Source organism: Castor canadensis, chromosome 16, assembly GCF_047511655.1.
Source record: "Castor canadensis chromosome 16, mCasCan1.hap1v2, whole genome shotgun sequence".
NCBI classification, from domain to species: domain Eukaryota; kingdom Metazoa; phylum Chordata; class Mammalia; order Rodentia; family Castoridae; genus Castor; species Castor canadensis.
In genome coordinates, this window is record NC_133401.1 from 66,261,686 (window position 1) to 66,281,750 (window position 20,065).

The 20,065-nt window shown below is 41.9% G+C and overlaps 2 protein-coding genes across 2 annotated transcripts in view; both read left to right on the forward strand.

Moving 5' to 3' along the window:
- The window catches only part of LOC109688443 (uncharacterized), a 61,630-nt gene extending 58,029 nt beyond the window's left edge, over positions 1 to 3,601 (forward strand). The window contains 2 exon segments of the mRNA XM_020166808.2: positions 1,613 to 2,638; positions 2,641 to 3,601. Of these exon segments, the coding sequence (XP_020022397.2) occupies positions 1,613 to 2,638; positions 2,641 to 2,718 (1,104 nt within the window). The 3' untranslated portion in view covers positions 2,719 to 3,601.
- A 6,379-nt stretch (positions 3,602 to 9,980) lies between these two features.
- Znf454 (zinc finger protein 454) overlaps positions 9,981 to 20,065 on the forward strand; it is a 28,564-nt gene continuing 18,479 nt past the window's right edge. The window contains exons 1-4 of the mRNA XM_020166812.2: positions 9,981 to 10,332; positions 10,927 to 11,056; positions 14,260 to 14,386; positions 14,746 to 14,835. Coding sequence (XP_020022401.2) covers positions 10,274 to 10,332; positions 10,927 to 11,056; positions 14,260 to 14,386; positions 14,746 to 14,835 — 406 coding nt within the window. The 5' untranslated portion in view covers positions 9,981 to 10,273. The remainder of the gene's footprint in view (positions 10,333 to 10,926; positions 11,057 to 14,259; positions 14,387 to 14,745; positions 14,836 to 20,065) is intronic.

A 20,065-nucleotide genomic window follows, 5' to 3' on the forward strand; every position in this document is an offset into this window, starting at 1 on the left:
GCTTGATGTTCCCTTTTTTCTGTAAGTAGGTCAGATTAGAAGGGAAAAACCTGGTTAGTGCATACCCCTTGCTTCACAGTAAGTCTTTGTGCACAGCCTTTAGTTCATTGGTTTAGCATTAAACTCTGTTGTTGATTTTGATCAGCAGTTTTAAACCTGATACCTGATTGCATTTTTCTGTCCTCTCTCCTTTTTACCTCCAGGCCGTTTTGTCTGAGGTAAGAAATGGAATCTGAGAAAATAAAGCCGAGGTGAATCTAAGTTCCTTTCTTCTCTTCAGCCCCTTCTCCAGTGCTTCAACAGATCCTCCCTTGTCTACCCCTACTAGCAGTTCTGATTTTCATAGAAAGGATAATTAGGAAAGATTAGGACCTTTTGGACTCTATCACATCTGTGAGTTGATAATAGTCTGCTTAAAGTTTAAAGTGAAAAATGCCTGTACATTGTATCATGCTCCCTGAAGAGTTTTAAGTTTCAAGTATATCCTGGAACTTTCTTTTGCAGACAGATATGTTTCCTAACAGTAGTTTATATACATTATTTTATTCATTCTTTTTTTCTAGGAAAAAACCTCCAGCTTTTATTAGTATGTAAAATACCATTAAATTCTTTTCAGAATTGTTTGTCACAGGGTTATTCAGTGTTAAATCTGTTGACATACTCATCTCAAGCCAGATCTTATTTACTCTTTATCAGATTACTTTTATCTTATTTTGTGTCTGTAAAAACCCAAACCCAAATAATGAAGGTGGCATTAAAATCCAGTTTGAACCCATTTGCATGACTTTAGGCCAACAATCTTTTCACTCTGTCACACTATGACATTTTATAAAGGTTAATTTGGTGTGGAATCCTAAGCAGCATGACAAGAGGAAAGAGACTGCTGGTAGAAGTACCAATATGATGTGGTAAGGCTCTCTGATCTGCTTTTCCTAATCCCATTCTTATGTATGTTTTCCCTTAGTTTCAAGCTTATTATCTGCACATCCTTCCTGAATCAGCTCATGCTTCTCCACTTTCCCAGCAGACCTGCCATCCCTTCCTTCTAGTCCCTCATTTTCTGTGGATTGGTTCACTTTCTTTGCCTTCTGTTTTTTCTAAATAATTAAAGCGATATCTTTGAAATCTCTGGAATAGCTACTAGGCAGTAGCTATTCTAGTTCCAGTCTCGTATTCCTGCCTTATATAGTTTTCAATCTCCAAGCACAAACACCAATATAATTTTTAATTTTTTTCAGACTCAGAGATAAGACTTAAAACCAAAGCGTCAACTTCAAAGCTCAGCATTCCTGAAGATTTATCCCATGGGATCATAATGGAAAAGGAATGTGTCTTGACTTCAACTTTAGGGGATAGCTGTGAACCTGAAAATTCGTTAGCGGGGCAACAGGAAAGACATACAGGCCAAGTGGCAATTATCCAGGAAGAAACCCTCACTGAGAGGAAGGTATGTAGTGCTGATGAATTTGAAAGATATTCCAGTCAAGGTTTTATCCTTGATACACCACAAAGCATTCCTATGTTGAAAAGGCTCCATAATTGGAATATACATGGAAACAATGCAAAACAAAAATCTGAATTAATGAAAACTCAAAGAATGTTTGTAAGAAAGAAAATTTATGAATGTAATGAGTGCAGGAAAATCTTCAGCCAGAGCTCATCCCTTCTTAAGCACCAGAGGATTCATACTGGGGAAAAACCCTATAAGTGCAATGTATGTGGCAAGCACTTCATTGAACGCTCCTCCCTCACTGTACATCAAAGAATTCATACTGGAGAGAAACCCTACAAATGTAATGAGTGTGGAAAAGCCTTCAGTCAGAGCATGAACCTTACTGTTCATCAAAGAACTCATACTGGAGAGAAACCCTATGAGTGCAAAGAATGTGGAAAAGCCTTCCGTAAGAATTCATCTCTTATTCAACATGAAAGGATTCATACTGGAGAAAAACCCTACAAATGTAATGACTGTGGGAAAGCCTTTACACAAAGCATGAATCTTACTGTCCATCAGAGAACTCATACAGGAGAAAAACCCTATGAATGTAATGAATGTGGAAAAGCTTTCAGTCAAAGCATGCATCTTATTGTTCATCAGAGAAGTCACACTGGAGAAAAACCCTATGAGTGCAGTGAATGTGGAAAAGCCTTTAGTAAGAGCTCAACTCTTACTCTACATCAGCGAAATCACACTGGAGAAAAACCCTACAAATGTAACAGATGTGGGAAATCATTTAGCCAAAGTACATACCTTATAGAACATCAGAGACTTCACTCTGGAGTAAAACCGTTTGAATGTAATCAGTGTGGAAAAGCTTTCAGTAAGAATTCCTCTCTTACTCAACATCGGAGAATTCATACTGGAGAGAAACCTTATGAATGCATGTTATGTGGGAAACATTTCACTGGACGATCATCTCTTACTGTGCATCAGGTTATTCACACTGGAGAGAAACCTTACGAATGCACTGAATGTGGAAAGACCTTCAGCCAGAGTGCATATCTCATTGAGCATCAAAGAATTCATACTGGTGAAAAGCCCTATGAATGTGAGCAGTGTGGAAAAGCCTTCATTAAGAATTCTTCCCTTACTGTGCACCAGAGGACTCACACAGGAGAGAAACCTTATCAGTGTAATGAATGCGGAAAAGCCTTCAGTCGGAGTACAAACCTTACAAGACATCAAAGGACTCATACCTGAGGGCCCCTTCATCCTGATTAACTCTTCAGTAATAATCAGATAACTCATGTTGATATAGATGCCCAATAAACGTAACAGTTGTGGGAATGTTTTAGTTGAAGTTCAATGTACCGTACCACATAATACAGACTACAGCAGACAAATTGTATGAAAATGGAAAAATCTTGATTCAGAAGATAAAACTTAGTTTATATCAGAAGGTTTGGATAGCTAATATATAAACAATGAAGGGTCATGCTGAAGATAAGTTCTTTTGTGTCATACTTCAGATTCCCCTTTGGACATCAGAAAGTTCACAATTGAGAGACAATGTGACAGTACTTAATGGGAGAGCCATAAGACCTGGTATATAGTCCTTAACTGCAACTTGGACAAGTTAACAATTGTCACCAGGTCATAGTTTCCTTATCTATTAAATGGCAGATTTTGGATTTAGAATGTCTGCAGTATCCCTATTAGCTAAATTTCTATTAACCTAGCTGTTGGGAAATCTTTGGTCTTCTACTCTCTTATATATGTTTTCTAGATGCTTCTACTCCACAGTCTGGTGTCCTTGGATGTTTTGAGTCAACATTCTCTACTTCTACCAACTCCTATTACCTTCTGTGTCTTTCCCCTTCTTTTTGCATTAATTCCTCTCCAAAAATATAGTCCAGTTTCTACAAGATGATAGATTAATTGTACAGATTTTAATGTAGTACAATGTTTTGAGTTCTCAATTACTAGTCATTAAATGTTTGTTAAATAAGCTATTTGGAAAACAATGTAATTTAAATACAGCCTTTAAGTACATTGGAATCAAATACATATCTTTGTGTCATTTGTCAGTGGAAAGGAGGAGAGAGAAGTTGAACATAAATGTGGAAATTTGGCATATTAATAAAAACATGCAACTCAAAACATGCTCAGAACAAGAATAATTTATTGATCATAACTATTATCATTATGATAGTAGTTTTGTTTATTTCACACATATTTACCAAGTCCTAAATATGTTCTAGGTATGATTAAAAAATCAAAATGAGTAATATACATTCTTTATTTTCCAAGAGCCATACAAAGAAAAAGGCAGTGTGAATGGGGAAGAAAAGAGAATTCAAAACAGTAATGAGGCAGAATCTAGACAAATTAGTAACTAGTTAAATATGGCTATGAGAAAAAAGGGAGTCTGGGATGTTTTGTAGTTCTTATCTGAATGTGTTGAGATGCCATAATTAAAAGCACAGTTTGCTAATTTTGTGGGGGAATGGCGTGTTCAATTTGAGGACATTTTGATGAGTTTGTGGGACATCCAGGGAAGATCCCTGAGAATAAATAAAAGCTCAGTAATAAAAGGCACTCTAGGAGTGCTGTCATTGGTGGTTAAGTGGAGCAAAGAGCAATCAGTAGAAGCTGAGGAGAAAGAACAGCTAAAAAGAAAATGAAACAAAAATCAGGAAGTGGTGGTACTGCAGAAGTAAAAGGGTAATTTTAATGGAGGAATATGAATAGTCTTACCAAATGTTGCAGATAAAAATATGTCACTTGCTTTTGGTTATCAATTTAAAACAGATTATTTAAACCTCTGTAAATTTTAATGGGTTGAAGAGCAAATTAAATGTTGCAAAGTTACCAGGTTCGGTAGCATACATTTGTAATGCCATCTACTCCAGAAGTGAAAGATAACCTGAGGGAGATGGTGGTTGAGAGTGGGTTGAGAGAGGGTTCAGATCATTGAAAGCCCACTCAACAATTACTTAAGCAAGTAGGGATTTAAGTAAATAACAAGTTTAGAGTTGGTTGGCATTAGTTCAAACAAAATAATTGAATAACTTAAGTTTAATGGGGTTTCCATCCTGTTTGCATGATGGCTATAGCTTCAGGTAAAATGCCTGCATTCAAAACAAGAAGAAAGGGGGCGGGTAGCACCAGACGTTGGTACCTTTTATCAGAAAAGGTTTTCCCAGAAGCCTTTCAGCATAGTGTTCTGTTCATCTCATTGACTATAACTGTTACATAACCATCCCTAGCAACAAGGGAGACTTAGAAGTATTTACCCTTCCAGTCTGTCTAGTGAGGGCAAGCAAAGAAAAGTGATGGAGAATGGTATTGATTGACCAATTGAGCCATCTGCCATTTTTTGCATAATGTAAGGTGTGGTTTATAACTGAAAACAGACATGGGAGAATCAGGAGCCGCAGGAAGGATTGGATACACAGCTCAAAGTAGAAAAATCAGATTTGTAGCACAGGCAGAGGCTACAGGAATCCTTTTAATAGGAGGATGGAAACTTTCCAATGTGAGAGTTGGGAATAAAGAAATCAGTATCTAGAAGATGTCTGTTGGCAGCAGGGAAGGAGGTAGCTATGAACGGTCATTGTTTAGACCTTAGGCAGTCCAATCTCTCTGGGCTGTGTGACTCCTTGTGGTTAATATTTTACCAATTTTGAGTCATTTCATCCATCCTAGGCCTTACTTCTTCCTCCCCCTCTTGTCCTGTCTTCCTTTTGAGCTCATATTTTGCTGCTGTCTTATTATTTTCATCTGTTTTCTACGCATCTCTTCTCTCTGCCTCCTTTCTTCTTCCCCTCTTTATCTCTCAAGATCAGGTGGGGACCAAGAAGGGAAAGGAGGAAACTAAGTGTAAGACCCATTATTAAAATTCTGTTTTTGAAGATGCAGTTATTTCAGTGTTTCATTCCACCTTCTTTGCCTATTCTAACTCCATCAGTTCATATTTGAGTGAGGTCAAGGAGCCCCAGGATCTACATGCTGAGACAGGTGGGGATGTGTGCATTAGAGAGGAAAAGATCAGTGTCAGTGCTTTGCCCATCTTCTCCAAGCCTCATACTCTGAATAAGGGGAAGGTTGCTGTTTACTTAGGGAAATACCTAGAAAGAATATTCAGAGCATAAGGGACTGGGAAAGAAGACCTTGGTTATGAGATCCTCCTGTGAAGCCCACACACTTCCCTTTGATGTCCATTCCCAGGTAGAATTGTAGTTTCTATAATATTTGAGAATCACCGTGAGGGTGGGGTTGTATTGTCTAATGGTATGACTTTAGATGCAGTAATAGCCAGACCTCATGGCATCTGGGACCATCAGTAGCCAAGGCTGTATGCTCACTCTCCCTCACTCTCCATGTCCCTGACCCCTAGCAGCTACTACCACCACCACATGGGCTCCTGTCACTTTTTCCATGTCCTCACTGATGGCTGGCTTTCTTTGCTCTTACAATTAAATTTGCACATGACTCCAAAATATCAGCAATATCTCTCCTAGCTAGTGACCTTTCAGTTTCCTTCTGACCCCCATGTCTATGTCCTAATCTTAAAATTCCATGCAAGAAATCCAGTTGGTCCAAATCATCCTTTTTAAAGACAGGCTTCACTAGTCACTTTTCTGATGAAGGATCTGTCATATTTCTAATCACCTGCTGGGAAGAGGCTGCCATATGGTCACTGTCCATCCATTCGGGTCTGTGGGCAGCAAATAGCTTTGAACAATATGTCATTAGATATTTACTGAGAATCTGCTTGTAGTTGCTGGAAAGCTAGAGCTCTGGGGGGGGTGCCTCACTGTAGGGGGATAAGAAGTAAATAAGGAATTAGGATGCAGCCAAGTGACTTCTAAGGTAACAGGAAACAGGGCCCTCTGGAACCATGGAATTGTGAGTAGGTACATTTTCTGTATAGCTGAGCCATCACTCAAGACTCAAATGGGGCCATTTTCTCCATGAGTGCTCTGTGGAATAGGTATCTGGACATTTTTTTAAAAAGAATTTATCAGAGTTCTCTGAATAACAGAGATGGGGCTGCAGAATATCTTACCAGTTCTGCTCTCCTAAATTATGCATAGCCCACAACACTTGGATGTTCAAGTGTTGCATCTGGCTCCTGAACAAAATCACAACCAATCTGGAGGGGAAGCAACTCTGAAAATTTGAGCAATGCCTAAGACATAGTTGACGTAGGTATTTGTATACGTACATATTGGCATGGTTCAGTTCCTGCCCACAGTCCAGACTTGAGTGCTTCTCCTGGGCTGCATGTTGAAGCAGTGACAAAGATGAGTAAGGCACATTCTACTCTTACCGCACAGGAACTCAGGATGAAGGACCACTAGTCCCTGCTGCCAAGTAGCTCCTAGCTTGGGGTGCTATGGAAGTGAGCCAGCTGGTTGTAAAGCAGATGGGAAATGGGAAGGTGAGGGAAAGAGCAGGAATAAAGGCAAGTAGGCTAAAAGAATACAGTACATTTAGGAAATTATAAAATATATATATATACTTTATATATATATATACACATGTATGTGAGTGTAGAGTAGCAGTTAAGAAGTGACAGGAGCTGGGTGCCAATGGATCAAACCTGTAATCCTAGCTACTTGGGAGTTTGAGATCAAGAGGATCTTGGTTCAAGGCCAGCTTAGGCAAAAAATTAGGGAAACCCCATCTCAACCAATATCTGTGCCTATAATCTCAAGCTATGCAGAAAACTGAAATCAGGAAGGTTGTAGTTCTAGGCCAAATGGAGCAAAAAAGTTGTGAGTCTCCCATCCCAAGGGGGAGGAGTGTTGCTGGGTGTGGAGGTGCACACCTCTCATCCCAGCAATGGTGGGAGACATAAAATAGGAGGATTGTGGTCCAGGCTGACCTGGGCAAAAAGTAAGACCCTATCTCCAAAATAACTAGAGGAAAAAAGGGCTGGAGATGTGACTCGAGTGGTAAAGCACATACCTAGAAAATGTGAAATCCTGAGTTCAAACCCCAGTACTGCCAAAAAAAAAAAAAAAAAGTAGTGATAGGAAATGAAGTTAAAGGAAGATACTACATCTTACTGCAAGGGTCTTGTTTCAGGGCTCTGCAAACATGTATTCAGAACTTGTAGGAAATGGCCACTCTCCTGAGAAGAGTATTTAGTCAGATTTGACAATAGGTCCTGGTCCAGTATAAGTGGTCATTTGCCTATCCATAATTAATAGAGCAAACAGTTTCTCCCAGCCATATTTTAACCTTTTTTCTGAGGACACTGGAACCTAATAAAAATCTGAAGAGAAGTGGGACCTGCCCAGGTGAATACTGGGAATAATTAAGCTAGTGCGTGAGTCCTAGGTAGAGCCAGAGGGTATAGTAAACCTAACATGAGTCTTGTCACTGCTTCTCTTCAGTTTGAGGTTTTCTGTTCGTATTTGATTGGCTGTGGAAGAGTACCCATGAGCTACTGACTAATAAACTATAGCAGCCCCAGGAAAAATGAGCCAAGTAAATGGAGGTTTTGCTACTTTTTCACAAGTTTTGGGCTCTTGTATGACATCTCTCAACCCTCCTGGGCACCAAGTAATAACACCTTTGCTCCATCAGCAGGAGCAAGATTCCTGATTCCACTTATTGGATGTGGGACCTCAAGGAAGGCATTCAACATAGTGCTTCAGTTTCCTTAAGTGTTAATAGCACAAACCTAATTGGTTTCTGAGTTGTGAAAGTTTGTACTCAATAAATCCTATTGTCATCCTCATATATCTGAAAACAGAATATCTAAACTCAGTAGCATAGCATCTAGAACCCTTGATAATCTAGAATCACTACCTTTTCAAAGCCAATGCCTTGTTAAAAAAAAAAATGTGATTGTGGGAGGCTATCCCTCCCCAACTGCTGCAAAATCCCATCTAGTTCCCTGTACCCCTTCAACCTCACCGTGATCTGGGGTGGTTTATGTGTTTGTTTTGCAGTGTTGGCGACTAAATCCAGGGCTCCATTTGTTCTAGACAAACACTCTGCCACTGAGCTACAGCCCCAGCCCTTGCTGTCTTCCCGCAACTGACAGTGATTCTGTCCAAATGTGATCAGCCATGTCACTCTGGTTCAAACCCTTCTAATGTTTTCCCATCACACAAGAGAGATTAACCCAGGCCTCTCATAACCCCAACCTTGTCTTGCACTCTCCCTTGTTTACTGTGCCCTGGCCAGTCATGCTGGCCTTCCTAAACCTCAAATACATCGAGTGACTCCTCTTTCCAGGCAGCACCTTGTTCCCTTCCCTTGGCGGATTTTTTCATACACGCACATAGTTTCCTCTCTTACTGTATTGAGTCTCTGTTCAGATGTTACCTCCTCAAAGAGAACATCCCCCCAAAGTTACGTAAAATAATCTCTAGGTACTCCCTCGCCCCATAGCCCCCAGCACAGCCTTACTGTGTTGTAATTACCTGATTACATGCTAAATATTTTCTATTTGTTTGATGCCTGCCTCCCCCAGTAGAACTAAAACTCCAATAGCGCAGGGTTTTCTCTGCTATTTCTCCAGAACCTAGAGTAATGCCTGGCACATAAGAGCTCCGTAAGTGACTAGAGAATGAAATCTTCAATAAAATTCCTAATAGAATGTTATAGTGACACACGGTCACTGTCAATGCTTCCTAAAAGGTGATTAAAAATTACTTAAGTGACAAACCTAAGGTCACTTTTATTACCAACAAGAAAGTTAAAACCTTAGCTCCAAGAAATACATTTTCAAAGGCAACTGTCTCCAGTGCGGTGTCCCCATAGGGCACCTCGTCCTCGCCGGCCCAGCGGAACAGTCAACAAAATGAAAAACCAGCTTCTCCAGCTTTCCGGGACGGACTCCTTGGCATCCAGGGCCCGTCCCTCCTCTACCAAGCCCTACGTGTGCTCCGCCCTGAGGGTCCTCGGTTCCCTGGGCCACCATCGGGTCTGCCTTGACTCGCTGCGGAGGCCAAGGACTACCGCCCTTCAGCCCAAAGTCCCAGGTCCACAAACTAAAGTCCGGTCGTGTCGGAACCACGCCCTGGGCCGACTGCGGGCCAGCATCGGGTACCGGATGCTTCCCCCCGGCCAAGGGCGCAGGGCCGCCGGCTTCTCGAGCCTTCGTAGGCAACATTCCATTTCGGCTGGCCCCGGGGACCTTCCCCGGCCCGCGTTCGTCACGGCACCCGGCGCCGCGTGACAACTTCTCCTGCTCTATGCAATGCCTGGGCGGTCTTCCTAGGTAGAGACCAAGGCCGAGCCCTTAGAAGGCGGAACCGAGTCCGCGTGGGCTGGTTAGCGCGTGAGCGGGTCGGGGGGATCAAGCTGCACGAGGGAATACGGCTGCACCACCGCCGAGGCTCCCGGGAAACGTAGTTTAATATCCAACGCCGCTGGCCCGGGGAGGGGCTGCCTGCAGAGCTCTGCCTGCGCAGGCGCACCCTCTCGTTTCTCCTCAGATTCTCCGTCTGGGAAGACTCCTGCTAGCCTAAGCGCTGCAGGGACTTGTGGGACTTCGGCTCCGCGGTTCCCAGGGCAACGCGCAAGCGCACATCAGATCCAGACTGCAGACTCCGGCTCATTGTGTGCTGACTGCGATGTAGTGGCTGCGGTCACTCGCAGCTGGTCGAGGCTACTTCAAGGGCGACCCAGCGGTAACCGGGCACAGTAGCCAACGCCGTAAAAGGAGAACGGTGGTCAGGTCTGGGGAGAAGGACGCAGGGAAAGCCGAGGAGGGTCTGGGTTGCGGTTCATCTTGGAGGACATGGGTCTAATGCTCTAAACTTCTCAGAATATATGCCTCAGATTTGATTCCGAACAGAAAAAGAAATGGGCATCTTCCGGGTCCGAGTGCATGTGGAGGAGGAAGCCCATCGCACAGGTGATAGGTATATTCCCGGTGGAGTTCGGAGTCTGTGTGAGCAGCTTGCCGGGGACAGGGGCAGCCGCACTGCAGTCCCTGCAGCAGCTCTCTCCCGGGGACCTGACAACGCGGCAGAGGGCGGGAGGGTGGTTTGTGAGGAGTCCTGACCTTCTACCCCTTCCCCCAACACACATACACACCTGCCCTTGGACTCCAGGTCGCCCAGTCAGCCCCAGTGAACAGAAGCCTGAGGCCAGAGAACCCTAGCCTACTTAGCTCGCCTCCTTTTTCAGGAGAAAGAACTTTAGGGTGAAGGACAGAGTGTGCAAAGAAAGTTTGAGAACTGGGCCTACAAAAGTCAAAGTTCTTAACATTTAGAAGAGAAGACATGGAGGGTTTGACCAGCGAACAATAAAAGGAGAAAAGGTTGCATCGTGAGTGATTCACCCTCCAGTGGAGGCAAGAGGTACTCTCAGAAGCGGGAGAGACTTGGGAGCAAATAGGGACCAAAGAAGTGGTTGCATTGAGGTACTTGCAGAACTGCTGGAATGTAAATACTCACAGTCTCGCTCCTCACTGCTGAATGAGATCTTTTGACCCAGTCCTCTCCTCCTAACAGTTGTGCAGATGCTTCTGGCCTGAAGAATCCTGCAGTGGCAGAGCTCCCCACCTGCATCCTCAGCACTTTGTCCATAAGTAGGCTCATCAGAGAAGGAGTGACTGTCAGTCACCTGCCAGCCATGCTCCAGGTGAGTGCAGGAGTGTTGTGGGTTCTTTCCCCCTAAATTGTCCTCTAGGTTTGAAGTGTGTGAGGGTGTTTCTTTCCCCCAACCAGGAACTTTACTCCTACTCTAGTCCCCCCAGACATCTGACACCAGTTCTCCCTCTCACCCCATATTAAGCTCATCTTAGTGGGCTTCTGGTGATAAGTAACTTGCAAAAGGACATGTAAGTGGCACAGCTGGGACCAGAACCCAGGTTTGTCTGAAATGAAAACCTCTCAACTAGCAGTCTTTCTACGAGTAGATGAGATTAGGGGTTTAAAGTGGTGAAGGCAATACCTGACACAGAAACTAAGAGAAGGGAGGAATCAGAATCCTTACCTGGGGAGGTGGGATTTACTGAACTCCATTTTTTTTTATAGTACTGGGGGTTTGAACTCAGGGCCTCAGGCTTGCTCAGCTCTACCACTTAAGCCACTCTACCTGCCCTGAACACCATTTTTTAAAGATGTCATTTGGCTGTCTGCTTAAGAGGAATATTGGACATTAATGAAATCTTTCAAAAGACTCTACTTCTTCTGGATGGGGGTATAGCTCAGTTGTAGAACACTTGGCTAGCATGTAGGAGTTCCTAGGTTCAGCTTCAGCACCACAAAAAAACAAAACAACCCACTGTGTTTCCAAGTTCAATAAATTCCTAAAAAGTGCTGAGCAGTGCCAGCCTCTTTAGAATAAGAGTATAGAGTATAGACTCTGTTTTGAAGGGGGCTGAGGCATTTGATAAAATTGTTCTAATTCCTATTTAAAGCTTTCTAGCAGGACTGTATGGCAGAAATCACTATAAGCAAAGAACAGCTGGGTGAAGGTGCAGTGTTTAACCTAGTCACAGCTTACAAACTGCTCCTCCTCCTCTCGCTTAACTCAGTTTTGGAGGCTGCAAGTTCAAGGTTGAGTAGCCACATCTGGCAGGGGTCTCATGTTGCATCATAACATGGTGGACGGCATCCGAAAGGGGGGGAAGAAAGGGAAGGAAGGATATATATCACCTGGTGAGAGAGGAAGCAAGAGAGAATACCAAGATAGTCAAATTCACTTTACAACTGCTCATAATAACCAAAAGACTAACCCACACCCACCCTTCTGAGGGTGGTGCCTCAGTGACCTATCATCTCCCATTAGGCCCCACATCTTAAAAGTTCCACCCCCTCTCAGTACCATTACATTGGGGATCAAGCCTCCAGCACATGAACCTTTGGGCACAAATCATATCTAAGCCACAACAGTGTTACCCAGATTATCTCATATTTATAGTCTGCCTTAATTTGATTGCCATTCAACAGACATAAATTAAGGATGCAAAATATGCCAGGTATTACATTAGAAATACAAAGGTGAGCAATAGTCCCTGATAAATTGGTTCATGGTTCAGTTCAACCATGTTTCTTGGCTCCCTGCCATGTACCATGGCTTTGAATACAAGCAACAGGGACCTAATTGAATCTGTCTTAAGCTAAAGCAAGCATTTACCAGAAAAGATAGAGAGGAATCTTCCCAAATCAAAAGGCAAAGGTACAGCTGGGCTTTGGCTATGGAAGTAGTCTTTCTCAATGTATTCCAGCTCCTTGTCTCCTCAGTCAACTAGGAAGACCAGACCGGTGAGAACTGCCAAGTTTTGCATTTACTTGAGAGAGAATGTTTCCTTCCTGTCCTGTTTCAGAGTTTCCAAGGAAGAAACTAGTAATCAGATGGGACATGGTCCCATGGAGCAGAATGACTATTTCCAGGGGACGCGTGCGTGCGTGTGTGTGTGTGTGTGTCAGAGCTAAGTAACATGCTAAAGGTTGCATAAGTGTCACAACTGGAACCGGAATCCAAGTTGGTCTGAAATGAAAACCTTTCCACTAGCACTTTTGCTACTAACAGGTAAGTATAGGGGTCTAACGTGGTGAAGACAGCATCTGACACAGAAACTAAGAGAAGGGAGGAACCAGAACCCTTACCTGGGGAGGTGGGATTAACTGGACTCCGTTTTATTTAAGATGTCATTTGGCTGTTTACTTCAGATGAATATTGGGTACCAATGAAATTTTTCAAAAGACCCTACTTCTCTGGGCTTGGTATGTGTGTGTAGAGGATGGGCAAATGAGCAGTTGAAGAAAAGAAAATATAGTCATGTATCACTTAACAATGTGAACACGTTCTGAGCTGAGACATGCATCATTAGGTGATTTTATCCTCGTATGAACACCATAGGGTATATATGCAAACCTACATGGTCTAGGTCAATCACTCCATATGGCCTCTTGATGCACTCAAGAGAGTCATGAAAACAAAGGACACGTTAGGCTTCTGCCACTATAACATAGGGCACTACCTTACAGTAAACATCTTTTATTTGTAAGAGGAATACACTCTAAAATAATGATTTAGAAGTAGAGCATAGAACACATGTTAGCCAGTACCATAATTGTTTACTCTCAGAATCTACTGTCTGTATGCACTATACTTTTTTTCTACTGGCAGCACAGTAGGTTTGCTTATGGCAGCATCACCACAAACATAGAAGTAATGCATTATGCTAAGACTTTACAACAGCTTTGGTTTCACTAGGCAATAGGAATTTTTCAGCTCCAGTTTAATCTTATGACACCACCTGATGTGGTCTGTCATTCACTGAAACATCGTTTTGTGACACATGACTGTAATAGGTGCTGAGTCCACTAGCCATGTTGATTCTAGGAAGACAAGGGAGATAGAGCACTGCTCCTTACCTTCTTGGAGTTAACAGTCCAGTGAGGGAGCCAAAAGTAAACCAAAACTTAGTAAAATGGACCAGTGCTTTGATGGACCCATACAGGTGACTGTAAAGCAGTCAAGGAAGGTTGTGCTGAGGAAGGAATGGTCAAGCTGAGACCACAGTAAGAGTTAGCTTTATGGGGTGGGGGGTGGGGAGGGCTGGGCCTTCCAAATCTGCCAAAGAAAGAGATGGAAGAAGATGCTGAGGGCAAAATGAACAGCAAGAGTGTAGTCTCAGTGCTGAGGAAGCATTTTCTTTACAATCTGTGTCTTTTCGAAGTAGGGAATGAAGTCCAGACCAAACTCAGCCCCCAGGAGAAATGGTTAACTTGTCCTTGGACACCAGTTCTTTGGGTGCTTAATAATCTCCATGAGTTCCTGGGACAGCCAGTCTCAGCTTCTCCTGGTCATTGAGAATGGATTTGTTGTTACAGGACTCGGTGACCTTTAAGGATGTAGCTGTGCTCTTTACCCAGGAGGAGTGGGGACAACTGAGCCCTGCCCAGAGGGCCCTGTACAGAGATGTCATGCTGGAGAATTACAGCAACCTTGTCTCATTAGGTGAGTTGGGAGCCTCAGAAGGTTTATCTGCACCTTGGGGGATCTTGTTAGGACCCTCACACTAGTGCCTTACAGTGGAAATGGACCACTTGAAGATGCTACCTTCAAAACTACTACTTGCTTATTTTGATGCCCCCAGACCTCTTTTTGGAGTCTTAAGTGAAAATGTGTCAAAAGTGACTAGAGGTGAATCCTCTTCCATCCTCTTCCAGCAGGAAGAAGGATATGGGATGTGTCCTTTCTGGACCTTCCTATCAAGTTGCCTTTTCCTAGAAAGTTCTAAAGAGCAAATCTCATCCTTGCAATAATTTTTATCTCTATTATGAGCAGATGTGGTCCTTTTTTCCCTTCAAAAACAGGACTCTTAAGACCCAAACCAGATAAGTTTTCTCTCCTGGGAAAAAGGGAAGAATGGATGCCGGAGGACGCCCCAGGAGGCTTATGTCTTGGTAAGAATCATGCATAAGGGAGGCATTGGGAGGAACCAGTTGGTTAGGGTAGGTATGAAAGTCTCAGCAGAATGTGCCAGGCCTCGTTGCCAAATTTGTCCCAGCATGCATTGCCAAACTGTGGCACTCCTTTCCTGTGGCAATATGTGCCTATCTGAAACATCCCCTCCATAATTTCTTTCCTCTCCTTATTTGGATAGATTCATAGAGTCATAGAGTTTGGTTAGAAAAGACCTCAAAGGTCACCTGGACAGTTCTTCCCCACTCCCATGCTTAAGCAGCGTGTCCTGCACCCGACAGTGCAGTGTCTACTTGTACTTCTCTCATGAGGGGGAAAAACACTGGATTACGTATGGCAGGATGCTTAAGACCAACCATGTGCCTGCTGAAGCATCTCTTTTTCTGGCAACACATTACATATTTCTTCAAGCTCGTGTTTCTTCGTCCACATGGATGTTCACTCAGTTGGCATTTAGCTGCCCTCCATTATGCAGGCACTGTTGGACTACAGGCACCACAAAGGCCAGGTTTGTCATGTTTTGCTGTATTATTCACACCTGGCACAATGTCTGACACTTAGTAGGTGGCATAGACTTGTTGCCTAGGAATGCAGAGGACATGGCCCCTGAGTGACTCTCAATTGTCCTCAAGAGCCCATTGGGGCTGATGTCTTAAGGACAGCTGTGTGTATTTCTGCCATCACCTGATATTGTAAAAAGTTTATCCAAGACTCTGTAAAGTCATGCTTCCCACTTGCATTTTGCAGGCTATAAAATATTTCTACTAACTTTTTATTATTGATTTTTCACAGTAACCTAGTGAAGTCGGCAGGAATTTGTATCTTTTTTTTTTTTTTCACAGTACTGGAGCTTGAACTCAGGGCTTACACCCTGAGCCACTCCACCTGCCTTTTTTTTTTGTGACGGGATTTTTTGAGATAGGAGCTCCTGAACTCTTTGCCTGGGCTGGTTTCAAACCATGATCCTATTGATCCCTACCTCCTGAGTAGCTAGGATTACAGGCACAAGCCATTGGCACCCAGCAGGAATTTGTGTTATGGTTGATAACTACCACCTGGAATGTGTAGGTCTCAATATTTTATAGAATTTCAGTATCATAAGTCATTTATCAAAAATGTTTCAACTTACTCCAATAAAATTCTGAATATTCTCTGAATTTGTATGTTCTGTTTACAACCAAACTAAGGCTTTCTCAGCCTTACTGGGGATTGAACTCAGGGCCTCACACATGTTAGGTGGATGCTCTAACCACTTGAGCCACTCTGCCAGTCCTTTTTGCATTGGTTTTTTTTTGAGCTAGGGTCTCACTTTATGTCCAGGCTGGCCTGGACCATGGTCCTCCTATTTGTGCTTCCTGGAGTAGCTGGGATGACAAGCACTTGCAATGGTGCCCAGCCACTGATTGAGTTGTGGTCTTAATGATAGTTTATCTTTCTCTGTTATCTTTACAGTTCTATGTAGTCAGAAACCTGCACCTTTTTTCTTTTGTATGCGTGTATGTTAATTGTACAAAGGGTTTCATTGTGATATTTACAGATATGTATATAATGTGTTTTGATCAAATTCACCCCTCCATTATTCTTTATTCCCCTTGCTCCCTTCTAAAACAATTTAACAGATTTCGTTGCTCTGTCTATGAAGTACTTCGATCATATTCACTGCCCTAAACCCTCTCCTGTCTCCCTCTTCCTCCCACTGGTTCCTAACCCCAGAGTGTTCCCTCATTTTGTAGTCGTGTTATCCTTTTCTGGGACTTGTCATGATTCTGCACATGAGAGAGAGGACACGTGATATTTCTCTTTCTCAGTCTGGCTTATTTCACTTAACACGACGATTTCCAGTTCCATTCATTTTCCTGCAAACAACACAATTTCATTCTTCTTTGTGGTTGAGTAATACTCCATTGCATCTACATAGCGTATTTTCTTTATCCATTCATTGGTTTATGGACACCAAGCCTGATTCCATAGTTTGGCTATTGTGAATGGTGCTGCTATAAACGTAGGTGTGCAGGTGTCTCTGTGGTATGCTGACTTACATTCCTTTGGGTATATACCCACCAGTGGCCTAGCAGGATCATATGGGAGTTCTGTCTTTAGTTTTTTCAGGAACCTTCATACTGATTTCCATAGTGGCTGCTCTAATGCACATTCTCATCAGAGAAGGAGCCTGTACTCGATGTATGTCAGTTGTCTTATTTTGCTTTTTTGCCAACAGAAGTTCCTAGTGAATGAAGTGAAAAGTGTCAGTTATCTTTTTTATCTTTATTCCTAGTGCCTTCTTGTTCAAGTCACCTTTTTCTACCCTTAGATCCATGACAGAAGGACTTTGTCGTGTTTGCTGTTGTATTCTTGGCTCACTGGGCCTCAGGATGTGTTGTGGAATCAAGGAATGAGTTCCTAATAATATTATAATATTTACTCTTGTCTTTTTTTTCTGTATCTTGTCAGAGGTTTGGCTTTTCAATGAATGAATATTTCACTTTGCTGGTCCTTTCTATTTTATTTTTGTTTCATTAATTTTTACTCCTCACCGTTTCTTTACTTCGGCTCTTCTGGAGTTTATTCTTTTTTCTTCTTTAGTACTTTTTTAAACAAAATAATAATGCATTTAGTTCAGTGAAGTTCTACAAGGTTTATTATGAACAATGGTTACTCCCACCCCCTTGCCCTTTCGTTCTCTCTAGCAATAAGCACTTTCTCTTCTTTTAGCTGATTATTTGGTATATTTGCTTTTATGTTTCCAAGTAACATGTTTGTGTTGCTGCCTCTTGACTTTTCAGTCTTAGACAATATTCATTCAATTCTTGCTATAAGAAGTAAGATTATCCCAACCCCATCTACCCATGCTTATTGTCTTTTCTGATCCCTATCATAATGTAATTCTAGTTAGTTAGGTAAGTGTTTACATTCTTAAATGTTGCTCATAACTGACCCATGTGATAAATTAAGACCATTTCTCCTTTCCTAAGCAACCTATTCCAGACTTCATTTGTTCTTAGTTTAGCCTATATTGGTCACTAATTTGATCTCAGCCTTTCTTTAGTTGTCTTGGCCTCTTCTGGAGCCTTCTGACTTGCTTCACTACAGAACTGACAGACACCTAGGCCAGCTGTTATGCCAGCTGTTATCCTCCTGTGCATCCCCTCTTTCCTGGGCTGGGTGTCTTGTTCATTGTGTCTTCTGTCATCAGAAGATAGTTTTCTCTCTTCTTTTGGTGGCACTTATCTTCCAATGGCTTCCTAAGAAATGATGTATGGAAAAAAGTATTTTGTAACTTAGCATGTCTGTGTAAATGTCTTTTCTCCAGATCCTATAAGGATCAGTTGACTGGATAGAATTCAGCATTGGAAATCATTTTCCTTTAGAAGTTTGACATTGCTTCATTATTATTCTTTGGACCGAGTCTGCTACTGAGAAAAATCACTGTGATCCATAATGATTTAGAATCCATTTTTCCTTTCTTCCTCTTCTCTACAGTGATCCTAAGTTTTTCCAAGACGTGCCTTGGTATGGTTCTATTTTTACCCATGGAGCATTAGGTCAGCCTTTCCATCTAAAATTCCTGCCTGGAGTTCTAGAACATTTTCCTCTATTACAGTTTGATTTCAACCTTCAGTTTTCTCTTTTGCTCCCTTTATTGAATGCTATATTGGACCTCCTGGACTGGTCTAATTTTCTTATCTTTTTATCACAATTCTCATCTTTACTATTTCTTTTGCTGTGCTTTTTGACTAATTTTCTAATTTTATCTTCCAACTTTTATTGAGGTTTTTAGAATAATTTTAAACCAGCTTCATTAAAGTATAATTTATGTGCAATAAAACTCAGCAAGGTTAAGTGTAAGATTTGATCCGTTTTGACAAATTTATACTATTACCACATGAAGAAAATACTATTTGCATTATTTGGGAAAGTTCCTTCTTACCACTTTGTACTTAATTCCCTCCCTGTCCCCAACCCCTGGCAGCTGCTGGTCTCCTTCCAGTCTCTGAGTTTCCCTTTCTTAGGATTTTGTATGAATGGAGTTGCATGGTATGGACTCTCATGTCTGACTTCTCTCATACACAAAACCTTCTGCGTTCATCCTTGTTTGCACATCAGCAGTTCCTTGCTTTTGCTCAGTAGCATCCTCATGTACAGGTATACCACAACTTGTTCATTCATCATTAGTGAACATTTAAGTTCTCAGTTTGGGGCTAAAGCCACCGTGAACATTCGGGAATGAGTTTTTATGTGGATAGATTTTCAGGTCATGTTTGTTTTGTGGACACGTAGGTTGTTCTGGTTTGTTTTTTGTTGTTTTTGTTTTGTTTTTTGAGACAGTCTTGCTATGTAGCCCAGGGTGGCTTTGAACTTGAAATCTCCTGCCTCAGCCTCCTAAGTATTGGAATTTCAGGCATGGGCCCCCACACCCAGCTTTGTGAATGTGTTTTCAATAGGGTAAATGCCTAGGAATAGGATTGCTGGCTGTATACTAACTGTGTATTTAACTTTATAGTAAACTGAAAAGCTATTTTCACAGTAACCATTCCGTTTTATATTCCCGCAGCAATGTCCATGAGGGCAGGTTGGTTTGAGATTGCACTTAGGAACTCCAGTGCAGGCTGAGTAGTGAATAGCTGCAGTGAGGCATGTCCTATTCATTCAGTCTTTCACCATGGAGTATAAAGTTAGCTAAAGGGTTTTTTTTGTAGACACCCTTTATCAGGTTAAGGAAGTTTATATCCGTTGCTGGTTGGTGAGAATTTTATCATAAATAGATAATAAATTCTTGTCAGGTATCTTTCTAAATCCTTAAGATGATGCTATGGTTGATTTAGTGAATTACACTGATTTATAAGTACCACATCAAATTTGAGTCCCTGGGATAAATCCAACTTAGTCTTGATTTATTATCTTTTTAAATATTGCCAGATTTAATATAATAACATTTTATTCAGAATTTTTACCTCAATATTTATGAAAGATCTTAATTTATAATTTTCTTTTCCTTGTAATATCTTTGTTTCTAGTATCAGAGTAACGTTGGCTTCTCAAAATGAATTGGGAACTTTCCCCTTCTATTTTCTGAGAATGTTTGTGTAGAATTGGTATTATTTTTTCACTGAATGTTGGGTAGGACCAGTGAAGTCTTCTGGGCTAGGAGCAGACTTGTAGGCTGACTTTAAGCTGCAAAATTAGCTTCTACATCTTCTCTGTAGATCTTAG